This window comes from Raphanus sativus, chromosome 2 (assembly GCF_000801105.2).
Source record: "Raphanus sativus cultivar WK10039 chromosome 2, ASM80110v3, whole genome shotgun sequence".
Taxonomy (NCBI): Eukaryota; Viridiplantae; Streptophyta; class Magnoliopsida; order Brassicales; family Brassicaceae; genus Raphanus; species Raphanus sativus.
In genome coordinates, this window is record NC_079512.1 from 38,796,955 (window position 1) to 38,810,718 (window position 13,764).

Below are 13,764 nucleotides of genomic sequence, written 5' to 3' on the forward strand. Positions count from 1 at the left end.
GCTTGAGCAGGATCAAGTTGACATTATGAGTCTTTATACATACAGAAGAATATGTAAAACATAGTTCATCATCTAAGTATAAAAGAATAATTATATGTAGCTTATTTAGAATTTTTATAGCTATGTAATTTACTATCTAAATAGAATTTTATATACGTTACTAGAACTATATGTAGTAAAATATACTTCTATAAGTTCATTTTTCTAATGAATGGCTTCTATAAGTTCTAAAACAATAGAAGCAAGAAATAAGTTTTCGTTAATATGTTTTAGAAGACTTTTACATGACTGATGACTCTTCCTAATTTACGATTCAAAATATTAAGTTTTTGACTTCATCCTTCACGTGTTTCATGGAATCTGGGTTGCTGTCTAAACCTATTGTTCATCCTTCACGTGACAACTCACCTATCTTATTTCTGCCGTCAGTTATGATAACTCCGTCTCTTTCTCTCATTTGCCTTTTGATCTAAATTAAAACAACTAATTTGATTCAAGTGAAAAAGAATAGAGAAATAAAAAAGGGGAAATTCCTTAAGAAGCGGGTTACCAAATACATATTAAATTGAATCTAAAACGTGGGATAATACTACTATTGTAGTATATTCTTGTTTATGGGCTCGATGATGTCAAATTAATGTGAAACCAGTGATGCATCTGCCGAGTTCGGATATAATATTCCGTTGTTGGTCCAGATAACTCAATGGTAGGCATAACCCAAAAATGGAAGAAGATTGGTTCAACACAATGACGAAGTAATATTACCTATACTGAATTAAGACAGAAAATTATAATTATATGATGATCAAACATAATTAAGTAAGAACATGACGCACCGTCGAGATTTGTCCTTGTTATATGGTTTTTTTTTCTGGACGGCATATCCTGTCCAGATCGCACTACCAATCCGTAACCATTACATCACTTTAGCCTACAATAATATATTAAATTTATGGCCCAATAGTGTTTATCTTTGTCGATCGAAGACTAGCTAGAGAAAGAACATTTCAACCGAACTTGAAATGGGCAAGACATTACAAAAAATAATAATTACGTCTCATCAAAAAAAAAAGATTCAAACTAAATTAAATGTTTTCGTGCCAGGTATGGGTCCAATCAAAGCTGTTGAGAGTATTTACCTATTTAAATAGTATTTATTGGTTGCAAAAGTAGCGAATATTAAGAACGGTATATATTTGAACTAATGAATTTGATCTGGTTGATCCATTCTCTAATACTCAAACGCTTAATATATATATATATCAACAACCCTAACTCAACAAATATTATGTCCTTAATTAGATGTCAAGTAGGACTGGGCAAAAAACATAAATCCAAATAATCAAACCAAATTCGATCCGAAAAAGTATATCGAATCCGAATCGAAATTGATTAAATATCCAAACATATTTAAAATTTTGATATATAAAGAACCAAAACCGAACCTGACTCGAACCGAAGTATTACTTTTTCTTATTTCCTATTTTATAATAGAGTAACTCTATTATATAGTAAACCGTTGGAGCAAAACTTATTATATAATAGAGCTATTCTATTTTAGTAGGAATTATAAAGGAAAAATAAGTTTGGGTTGAAGAAAGGAATCACGTGTTTCATCGACTCTAGTTAACTTCAAAGCAGAAAATTTTTCAGATAAGATTAAGCGCGTGACTGGTGTACTCACTGCGGTTTGCGGGTGTAGTTGTGGATGTGGTTACAAATATGGTTAATTATGGTTTTAAACTTTTTTTGAGAGATTTATACGACTGGTACAATAGTTAAAAGATGGTGTGATTACAGGATATCTATAACTCGTTAACTACCAAATGTCAGCTAAATAATAAATTAACAATATTTACGTTTTTATAATTATAAAATATTAAAAATCATAATATTATAATAGTTATAAATTATACTGATAGAATTATAGTATTATTTTTTTTAAAACTATAGAAAAATATTTTTGTTTTAAAGTTTTATAATATAAATTAAAATATAATATATAAATTTTAGTATATGTATTATTTCAAGTTAAAAGTTTTTATTAAGTATTTTTTTCTATTGTTTCTCTTTAAAGAAAATTTCCAAAAAAATAAAACCATAAATTTTATCCACTAAATGAATAATTTATATTATTTTTTCTAATTGTTACAAAATACTAACAACCATTACTAACCGCAAAAGATTGCGGTTAGTAGTAGGGTGGAAACCAATCATATTCTTCATGATCATAGTTCATAAAATACATTATCATCTAAATATATTTATAGTCTAAACGACGACATCCACCTGGTATGACTACACGGTCTATTAGACATATCACGTACCAAAGTAGCCAATCGCATTACATTACTGAAACAAAAACAAAGCTACGTAATACTGTAATACTTTAAAAATCGGGAAGTACTATTTTCATAATATAAAAATGAAATGAAAACGTGGGAATTACAACTGAACATTAACTGAATAATTAATTATCCGATTCGATACAATCATTTCTAAAAAATATTGCATATAAATATTTAAGTTACTTCATAGAATTACGGATATTTAATTTTTATCTGTTTAAATCGAAATAATTAAAGAATCAAATCAAAATTCATTTATATTTTGCCCAGTAGGAATTGCTGGCCTAAATTTTATCATTGTCAAACGGGGGCACTTTGCTCAATATATTATATATGTATCAATTTAAATAAAATATATTATGTGAATATTAATGAAAATGGTATGATTTTGACCATGCACGTTCTTGTATTAGCACACTCTAGTAGAAATGGACGTTTTGCTGTTATGAGTTGTGAATAGAACTTGAAAATTTAGGTTTCCCTCTCCTTGAACTTTGGCATTTTTGTCTTTTTCTTGCTTTTAATACATTTATTTATATTTTCTATATAAATATCAGTTTCTTTTACACATATCTGTCCAGCCTAAAAAGGATTACTGGCCTAGGCCCAGATTTTTTTTGCAATAAACAGTATTTTTACATATTCAAAATGGAAATGATGGCAGGAATCGCACCATGTGTGAGGTCATGTGCATATAAATAAGCCCATAAGCTTTTTTTTTGGTAATCGATTAAGCCCATAAGCTGTAGGCATTTAAAAACGTTTACATTTTGAATTAGTCTGTATTCATCATTTATATCTTGGTTCCACTTTTATCTCTCTTTATTGAGCTAACGAGTAGATTAGGATGTAAACATTAGCTCAAAAGGAGCGACACAAAACTGAAATAAAGAAGAAAAAAATTGAATGAATAAGGATAAATACAAACTAATTGAAAATGTAAACATAGAAAAATTAAATTTGTTTCAGATGAACAACCAAGTGAGGATGCCAGTTTTGTAATTTTTTTGTAACAGTTCACTTGATACAAGGCTGGAGAGTTTTCTAATTTGATAGTACTTGGTTAAGTCATTTAAGTTTAATCAGTAGGTTAGGTTGAATTGCTACAAATGTTGGTTAAGTCATTTAAGTTCGATTAATTTAAAGAACTTTTTCAGTAAAAAAAAAAAAGAATTACGGAACTTTTTAGCTGATGTTCCTACAAAAGAAAATGTTACAATTTGAGTTGATCAAAATAAATTTCTCGGGAGACTAGAGGGTGTCTGTAACCGAAGCAAAATTACATAATGTCAGCTCCAACAGGACTATAGACAAACCTAAATCAAACCAAATTTTAATCATCCAAATAATGAGGTACACTTTGCTTAAAACTGAGAAAGACCAACCATATAGATAACCCGAAAATAAAAACGAGCGAAACGATTTATCCGGTTTATAAAAAGAAGTAAATAATAATAAAAAAGGTTTGAATGCTTCAAACTTGATACGCAAAACATGCTAACGAGACTACAAGAGAACGCATCTTATCTTCTTGAGATCGTAAATGTGTTAATCGGAGAACGGGAAAAAAAAATAATCCATAGAGAAAATGACCAGGAAAGTGGTGGTGGTGGCCGTCACTGCTGCAACGGTTGCAGCGGCTGTACTACTAGGCCGGTGGATGCGGAGGAAGGAGCGGCGGCGGAAACAGACGCAGCGCATTTTGAGGAAATTTGCTAGAGAATGCGCTACGCCGGTTTCGAAGCTGTGGACGGTGGCGGACGCCATGGTCTCTGACATGACCGCCTTTCTCGCATCACCCACCTCCGCCGAGAGTCGCGGTTTCCTCAACATGCTCGTTGCATTTGCAGGTTCTCTCCCTTCAGGGTAAGAAGAATCTCTATTTTAGATCGGGAGTGTTATAGATTACCGTTAATTAATGGTGTTTTAACTTGTAGTGATGAGAAGGGGGTACATTATGGAGCTAACTTGCGAGGCAAGGAACTTCTCTTGTTACGTGGGACTTTAGGAGGGAACGAAGAGCCTATTTCCGATGTACATAAGCAGGAGATTTCAATCCCTGAGGATGTTTTAAACGGTTTTTCCAAGGTATACAAAATATATATACATAGTTCCTTGAATTACAAGCTAGGTTACTTGAAACTGAAGATTTTTCTGTTTTAGGAGTTGTGCGATTATATATCCTTGGAGCTAGTTAAATTTCTTGGGATGAATCCTGGCGAAGAAACTGAAGTCGTTAAGAATCTAGGGTTTACGTTGACACGTTATGTCGAGCAGATTAGCGCGAGTTCAATCTTAACGATACAAAGAAAGAGTTTGGCAGATGGTGATGATGAGAAGGCTTTGAAGGAGTTTGTGAATGATATGAACGAATCATTTGATAAACACGGTCTGAATATTCGGATGAACATGGCGCTGGTAAGCCGGTCTAAAGATGATCCGTGATGAAGACTCATCTCTGACTATGTTTTTATAATAATGTGGTGAGAATCTTGTTTTTGAGATTAGGTGGATGACACAATAGGAGTATTGGCTGGAGGAAGATACTATCATAAAGACACTGTGGCTGCAGTCACTTTAGGTATGGGAACTAACGCTGCTTACATCGAACAAGCTCAAGAGGTTATGAGATGGAAATCCACTACACCAAACGAGCCACAAGAGATTGTATGTTAAGATACTTTTTATTTTAAAGATAATTTCAAACACATTGATAAGCCTTTCCAAAGCTACCATCAAGTGATTGTGCTTTGTGCATGATATGATTGTATAGGTCATTAGCACCGAGTGGGGAGATTTTAGATCTTATCATCTTCCTTTAACTGAATTTGATGCTGCTCTTGATGCGGAAAGCTTGAATCCAGGAAGCCGCGTAAGAACACATATCAATTAGTTTATCTCTTAAAGAAATTCATGTTTTGTGTTTTTGAGAATATTCTTGGTTACGCTTCTTCAAGGTATTTGAGAAGATGGTGTCTGGAGGATACTTAGGGGAGATAGTGAGAAGAGTGTTACTAAGAATGTCTGAAGAATCTGCTCTATTTGGAGATACAGTGCCTCCAAAACTCAAAGTTCCTTACATTTTAGGGTACCTAGCTACTAAACTTTCTGACTCTTTTACAAAACTATAGACTATGCTAATCATTGTGACACAATGCAATATTTTTTCCCACATGTTCAGGTCCCCGGATATGGCTGCGATGCATCAAGATATATCTGAAGACCGAGAGATCGTAAACAAAAAGCTCAAGGAAGTTTTCGGGGTAAGAATTCATTATACTTACTTGTATTTCAAGCTTTTTTGCGTCTATGTTTAAAACGTAACATATTAGCTTCTATGTTTAATCAAGTTCATTTTGCAATTTTTAAGCGCAAACTCTAAATAAAAACTGAAGGGGGAATCTTACAATGTGTAAACTATGTTAAATTGATACCAAGATACTTACGCAAATGATTGTGTTGAAACGAAGCAAACCTTGAATCTTTTTTTATGTGAACTACTGGCATATGTATATAACATGCAGATCATGGACTCAACTCTTGGGGCGAGAGAAGTGGTGGTTGAAGTGTGCGATGTAGTGGCAGAAAGAGCGGCTCGTGTGGCAGGAGCAGGAATAGTTGGAATGATAAAGAAGCTGGGAAGGTTAGAGAAGAAGATGAGCATCGTAATAGTTGAAGGGGGATTGTATGATCATTACAGGGTCTTTAGAAACTATCTTCATAGCAGTGTATGGGAAATGCTTGGCGACGAGTTTTCAGATCATGTCGTCATCGAACATTCTCACGGTGGATCTGGTGCCGGAGCTCTTTTCTTTGCCGCTTGCGGTAACGTTAAAATCTAGATATTAAACAAAAAAAGACAACCAGAGCGAATATCATTGTTCTTTTTTTTTTGAAACACTTTTTTTTGGGCTCAACAACAACTTTATATTAATCCAAACTCAGTTTTTTACAAGTGGCTTATCAGCTTCAATACATGAGTTTAACCACAAAGGCACCATAAAATATAATTTAGAGATAAAGGACAGTAAATGTTGAAGTCTCCTTCGCTATTCTATATGTTAACTTATTATCACTCATGTGAAAATACACCACTTCATAATCGGCATTCACTACCAATGATCTCGAAATGTCTTGCATAATGGACTCAAGCACCGGCCAGACTTCTTCCTCACCATTGAGCATTCTTGTCAAGACTAGGGAATCAGTTTCAACAGTTACCTTTTTGTAACCAAAGCCCGCCAATGTTTGAATTGTCCATCTAATGGCTTCTGCTTCTGCCTCTATCACCGATCTCACTACTGGTAGTTTCCTTACTCCCGCCCACACCAGTGCCCCTTGATGGTCTCTCAAAACCCAACCCGCTCCACCACTCTCTGTTTTCTTTAACCACGAACCATCAGTATTGCACTTCAGAGTCATTGGAGGTGGAGGGTTCCACTTTCTGTTGGTGCTTCTGCTGTGGGTATTTTAACCACCTCATTTTTGATCTCTTCTCTATTTCTCCATTCCACTACATCCTCCCAAACTTTCCTAATCATGAACTTTTTTATATTTTAAGAAAAACTACAATTAAAATTTTACATCAATAAAATCTACGACCATAACATTAATTCTACTGTGAATATTAAAACTAGTTTTTACTGATGAAACATTTAAGTAGTGACTGACTGATTTCTAATTATAAAAATTTTACTGTAGAATTTAGTCGGTAATGTTTTAAATTATAACTGTATCTTTTGTAGCTGTAAAAATTAAATGAAAAACAAATTGTGACTGTATGGTTGAACTGTAGCTTGTAGTTGTAGTTTTTTACAGTAAAAAATTATGTGTAGATATATTAGTTGTACCTCTAAAATTTATATTTTTCTATTTAAAAATTAAAATATCAAGGGCTAATAGTTATATATTTTGCAAAAAAATACAATTTAGTATCAAATAAAATAAAAGAATATAAATCTCATACCTTAACATCAAAACTGAAAATTGCTTATGATATTTATATTAGTTTTGAAGATAAATATAAAATTATTGGATTAAATCTTTTAGATTTTTATTACGATGTTTAGTTTTGCATTTTAATAGGAAGAAAATAATGATTTAGTGTTCAATGATGATTTATTTCTGTGTTTATGAAATTATATTTTTATAACAAAACTAAAGAAAACTAAAAAAAAGATCAACTTGATTAAATTGAACAGATACAAACAAAACCAAATTAAATCGAATCAAACACAAACCAAACCGAACAAAAATTGAACCAAACATACACCAAACCGAAGTAAAACCGAACACAAATCAAACCAAACTAATTTGGATTGACTTTGATTAAGGTTTTCTTAGATCCAAATAAACCAAACCGAACCGAACCGAACCGAACCCAAACTAAACATATAATTAAACCGAAAAGCCCATCCTTGGATTTAGATTTGACGATTTACGTATATCTTTTCAGTTTAAATTCTGTTCTTTAGAAATATACCCGAGTACCAAACGGTTTCAACAAGAAAATATTCCTAAATAAATTCTTCCCAGTAGCATATTCCTAAACATCCGACTCTAGTATATATATATAAAGCCTCGTTAAACAACTGATTACAACAAACACCAAAGCTCCTATAAGCAATCAAACCATGAAAGATGAAGTCCATCAATTTTTTCCTAACACAATATCATTATTTATTTAAAATCTATTTTTTCACTCGAAATTGCATCAATATTTAAACTCTATTTTAATGTTTAGCTTCTAAATATTATTTTTCGATATCTATTACATTTACTTGCAAGAAACTAAATGCTATTAAAATACAGTGAAATCTCTATAGATTAATAATGTTGGGACTACACCAAAACTATAATTTTTTATTAATTTGTAGAGATTATTAATTTATCGAAATACTAATTAAACCAAAAACTCAGTTTGGAACTATGAAATTATATTAATTTATATAGATATTAATTTATAGATTATTAATTTAAAAATGTTATATTGTAGTTAGTTTCTCTTTTTTCTATTATATTTCTAGTTGCCCTCTATATATTAAAGGTCTACTATCAATCATTAATTTATATAATTATTAATAAACTTTTTTCTCTATTAGATTTTTTGGAAATTAAAAACATTTAATAAACTTTCGGTAAAACCATTAGTAGACTAAGTGAGATTCCTTCCACATATTTGATCAGTGATCAAAGTTAAAAACAATATGATCATGGGCGCTTTGATGATGCAAGAGCCCACTTTGTTGTGACCAAAGTAATAATACGTAACTGCAAGTATAATGGTGCCCACAAAACACAAAAGCCCATTGGGCTTTCCAAGTAATGTTGATTGTAGGGTCAGCACACTGGTCCCCAACAGTGAGGAGTCACACTGAGAAACGAGAGAGAGAGAGAGAGAGAGAGAGAGATCAGGAGAATGGCGACGGCGATAATACGTTCAGCTCTATCCCGAGCAGCTATCCGCGCAGCTCCGAGGACATCCCTTGCTCCAAAGCGGAGATTTTCATCTTCTGCCGGCCTTGACGATGCTTGTAATCTTCTTTTCTCACCATTTCCATACGACCTAGGGTTTGTTTTTTCTTTAAGAATCGTCTCGATTTCACTCAATCCTGACGATTTGGTAGATTCTCCAGTTCTAACTTTATTAGGAACTTTTTTAGACAGTGTGAATCAGTTGTTGTTGTTGTTAAACAGTCGAAGCTAGAAAGTGGGAGAGCATAACATACGGGGGCATTTTTAGTTGCACTCTTCTTGCCGCCTATGTTTTGTCCAAGGGTCATCTTCACGGCGACGATCCTCCTGTAAGCTTAGCTAACACTTGAATTGGATATGAGTATGCAGATGATTGTTGTTACTCTCTTTTCTCACTCAAATTATGTTTTTCTTTGTTTTACAGGCGTATCCTTATATGCACACCCGTAACAAGGAGTTTCCTTGGGGTATGTATGTAACTTTGTTTATATTGGTTTTAGATGTGACAAAGAGTGTCTCTTTTTAATCATGGCTTCTCCTAAAAAGATTTTTTACCTTAGTTTCTGTGATTTACTCTGTTCTGTTTTACTGTTCTCAGGTCCAGACGGTCTGTTTGAGGTGAAGCACAACGATGGGCACTGAGATGTTGCGTCTTTACAATGCTTATCGTCTTTGTTTAATAACTTCGTTAGCTATTTGGTATTCCAATCCTCCTTTCTTGTGCTGGGAATTAAGAATGCTACTTTTTTTTGTCAATCATTAAAGACTCTATGTTCTCTTCAAATCTCTTATGATTCAATCTCGATAAACAAAGATGTTGATACAGAACTAGTGATAAAGAGTACTCTATATAGTGATACAGAATCAATAATTGGGAATTAAGACATGAAGAGTATTAAAGTATGTTTACAAATACATGACAACTTTTGTTAATGAATCACTGAGGAAGAGTTTTCAGATCAGTTAATCTTAAGGAACACTATTTTCCCTAGTGGGCTCGTTATGTTCTTGATCGTTATCGGTCTCGTATGTGTCGGTAATTTTATAAATTTTAACTATTTATCCGACTCTGATTTTAAGTGTCATCCTCTGGTTCCTATATCAGGATCTGATTTGCTTTGCTGGTTTGCCAGATTCACTCATGGTTTCATCAATATTTTTGTTATCAGTCATCACTCTTGTCTTGGGTATTTGACTAATTAGTAGATTCTCTTTTTTTCACTGAAAACATACTATTTCATTACTAACTTGGCACCAAAGTTCCAACACCAGCTCATTTTTTTCTCATTGTTGATGTTATTCTTCTCTGTAGCTTCTTCACTACTGATCTCTGTAACATTTTCAAATTTCATTTTGAGAAACAACTATATAATTCTTTTTATGATTTACTCGTGTGATCTATCTATCACAAGAATTAGCCGTATAACTCACTTATTACATAGATTTTTAAAAAACTTATACACCATAGCAAGTTAAATACAGGACCAGACCGGATTGCACTGCAAGTTTCAGCTCGTATTGACGCTTCTATGCATGCCGTGATGGTCCCATGAAAGTGCCCTTACAATGACCTATTTGCTCCACACTCATGCAAATGTCTGCTTTTTCATTTATTTAAAACTCAGCATTAAACTGTATTTTACATCACTATTTTATCCGATTAGATCAAGGGTCAAGGAGACATGGGAGATTAAACAAAATATTACGATGAATAACATTTCTGACCCGTTACACTGATTTTTTTTAAAGGATCAGTTGCATAAAAAGTATAATCTAAACCTAGACAAATATAAATCAATTGCTTCAATCTATCTAAGTAGGGTACATATACTCGTATTTTATTAAAGTTTTAAAGATTTTTCATCTTACAGTGATAAATACAGTACTCATGCAGGTTTTATTTTCTCCATCTAACATAAAAGTAATCTTATGGTGAGGAAGATCGTTTGAGTATCTTAATAACAAAATAATATTATTTTTTGATATTTACTATTAATGTATTTAAGTTCTAAAGAAGTTCTGAAACATCTTATTTGAGATCTCTCCTATTTTTTATTTTTCAATTACTATTTTGTAAAGATATTTTCGCTAAACCTCAGATGCTATAAGCTTTCAACTAATTTAAGAACCCTTCATATAGCTTCTTTCAAAATTCCCTATCCATGTAAGCTTTAAACCATGTACGTACTCATCGAGTACCTCGTCCTTTTCATTCATATAACAGTAGATAGACCAATCTAATATCAGTGCCAAAAAAAAAAAAAAAAGACCAATCTAATATTATCACATTGTTTGACATTTTTCAATATGAGTTGAGCCTGTGAGCCAAGCTGTGATGGTATAGTTGTACAGATGTCACGGAGGCTATACCATAAATTCCAACTCTCTTTTTCAGAAAAATAAAATAAAATTTCCAAGTGTTATCATGGTGTGTTCATTTATTTAATTAACCACAGGTGTGTCCACTAATAATGTAAACTTGGGAATGAATCAACGAATTGGTGCATATACATATTAACCGGCAAGATATATATCCTTTAACAAAGAAACAAAGAAGAAAATAATATACAGAAAACCAATATGCATATAAACATTTGAGATGTTGACAAAAGAAGATTCATTTGAGATGTGTTTGCCATTTATCCAAATTAAAGACCAAAATCTATATTGGACCATTGGAATCTCCTCCACTTATTTCCTGTAAGATTTGTCTTCAACTCTTTCAAAATAATTATTCTCTGCATGATTTAATTCAGTTTTGTCTAGATTACAAATATGAAATATATATATATAGAGAGAGATATTAGTGTGTGGGTGTGTGTATGTATGCTTAAATGAACTTTCTATGCTGTAAATTTTTAACTTTATTCTGTGAAATACTGGATTTAAAACCGGATATATATAGTAAGCATCAGAGTGATCAACTCTGCCTGACTTTTAGGTCATGAAGAAATATGGTTGACCATTCATCCATATTATTTGAAGTAATGAAATAATATATTTACAATCTTTTTTTTTTTTTGAATTATACAGAGGTATCCTGGCCCCACCGAAGTGGTCCAGACTAGTCACGTGTTGCCACATGTCGGTCCTCACATACGATCTCATATATTACTTCCATCGCACGTGGAAGCATTTACCATTCATATATTATGATGAACAAAGGCATGTATCGTACAAGAACAATAAATTAGGTATGGAGCAATGGACGTCAAAATAGATCATTGAAACAGAGAAAGTAATTATGGATATGTCCAAAGTGCATCCACGTGATTGTACCTTGTCAACTGTGTGCTTTAACGATTTTATCTCCAATGGCTAAATCTCTAAGCCTTTTATTGCATCCATAGTTCCAAGGAAGTGATGCAACAGAGAAGATATCAAAAACAGTTAAACAAACGGTAAGAAACAGAAACAAAAGAGATGGGAATGGCCATAGTATTTTATGCTTTGGAACTCTCATTTTTTCCTTCTCTGTCTCTTCTTTCGAGTCTTTTCATTTTGTCACTTTGCTTTTAATGGGTTCAACGATCGTGAGACAATATGCAATCAATCGTCTATAAACATATCATGGGGAGGTAGCATTTTGAATTCTGTCGGCGGTACACATATTAGCAAAAATGATTTAACAATGTTCATATAATTGATTTAAACAGCGAGAAATATTACAAAGTGTTTTTATATCAAGTCATCGAACCACGCATAACACAGTATTCTCCATCGAATTTTGGACGATATACCCATACTATGATAACGTGTATTATAATTTCTGCATGTTAACTCTTATAAGGGTTTTAGCAACAAAAAAAAGAAACTCTTATAAGGGACTCATCTTGAAGATATTATATTAAATATTTTGGAGCAGGCGTTGAAGATTAGTTAAATCGGTAGCACTGTGGCAGGCGTATAGTGACTCTGATTGACACAACATGGGTCTCCACCCAATTTCGAATATGTTTACTTATTATTTAACTATTGAGCTGCACCACTATTAAGTAATAAATGAAATGAAAACAAACAAAAAATGAAGTAATGTAATCCAAAGGAAAAACAGTAGAGAGATTCAAGACTGTTTGCTTTGCTTGATTTGTGAAATGGGTAAAACCCTACAGACACAAACACACATCTTCTTATGTTTTGTCGATTCCCTTCGTCTTTCCATATGATCAATCCCATCACCTCACACTCTATAATTTTCTCTATGCCTAATAGTGTTTGTCCCAGTCTCATATACTTCCACATGTTAATAATGTGTATATTCCGGATGTTAAGTCTGACTAAAACGAAAAAACATGCTATAATTTTTGTGGCCTATAAGTAGAAATTGATCATTGACTTAAAAGTAGACATAATACCTATCATCGCTTTGTAATATATAGATTGCTGATTATTCATTTTAACATTTATCGCAGTGTATCCATTAGTTCTCTTCTACTGCTCAGTTAGTGAAGAGATCTTATTTAGTTTCTTGGTTTCAGGTTTTTCTTTGAATATTTCATTCAGGGGATATAAGGATGTCATTTAAAGTAAATAAATTACCAGCGGTCACTAAATAAATTACCAGTCACTAAATAATTTAATCCTTTGCACTACTGAAACAAGAAACAAGTGAAAATCCACCAGTGATCACTAATAAATAAATTAATCCTTTTGATAACAAAGTACAGCCAAAATCCAATGTTATGACATAATCGTTAAAACGGCGAAAACGACTGATTATTTGTCCATTATCTATGGAACTTTTTTATATTTTGACATCATCTCATCTCTATGGATATATATATTATCGATGACAAAAATAAGTATCCAGTATTTTTTTGTGATCAAAAAAAAGTATCCAGTATATTTGTCTGTTTATCAAATCAACAAAGCTCGTATATACCATGTATAATGTATTTACATAGATGCATACGTACGTGTGTGATGTAACTTTCATCCATAA

The 13,764-nt window shown here is 32.6% G+C and overlaps 3 protein-coding genes across 3 annotated transcripts; 2 read left to right on the top strand and 1 right to left on the bottom strand.

Annotated features, from left to right (window-relative positions):
- Positions 1-3,864: 3,864 nt before the first annotated feature.
- LOC108841414 (probable hexokinase-like 2 protein) lies at positions 3,865-6,255 on the top strand. The gene is made up of 8 exons (XM_018614169.2): positions 3,865-4,214; positions 4,286-4,436; positions 4,512-4,766; positions 4,857-5,015; positions 5,122-5,220; positions 5,306-5,436; positions 5,530-5,611; positions 5,873-6,255. Exons 1-8 carry the CDS (start codon positions 3,937-3,939, stop codon positions 6,188-6,190), a joined length of 1,473 nt encoding a protein of 490 aa, XP_018469671.1. The 5' UTR covers positions 3,865-3,936; the 3' UTR covers positions 6,191-6,255.
- A 104-nt stretch (positions 6,256-6,359) lies between these two features.
- LOC108839593 (uncharacterized) lies at positions 6,360-6,770 on the bottom strand. Its single transcript, XM_018612343.1, has one exon. The coding sequence runs from the start codon at positions 6,768-6,770 to the stop codon at positions 6,360-6,362; it is 411 nt and encodes a 136-aa protein (XP_018467845.1).
- A 1,926-nt stretch (positions 6,771-8,696) lies between these two features.
- LOC108840590 (cytochrome c oxidase subunit 6a, mitochondrial) lies at positions 8,697-9,606 on the top strand. The gene is made up of 4 exons (XM_018613424.2): positions 8,697-8,881; positions 9,045-9,151; positions 9,247-9,289; positions 9,421-9,606. The coding sequence occupies exons 1-4, from the start codon at positions 8,767-8,769 to the stop codon at positions 9,462-9,464; spliced, it is 309 nt and encodes a 102-aa protein (XP_018468926.1). The 5' UTR covers positions 8,697-8,766; the 3' UTR covers positions 9,465-9,606.
- The last annotated feature ends 4,158 nt before the right edge of the window (positions 9,607-13,764 follow it).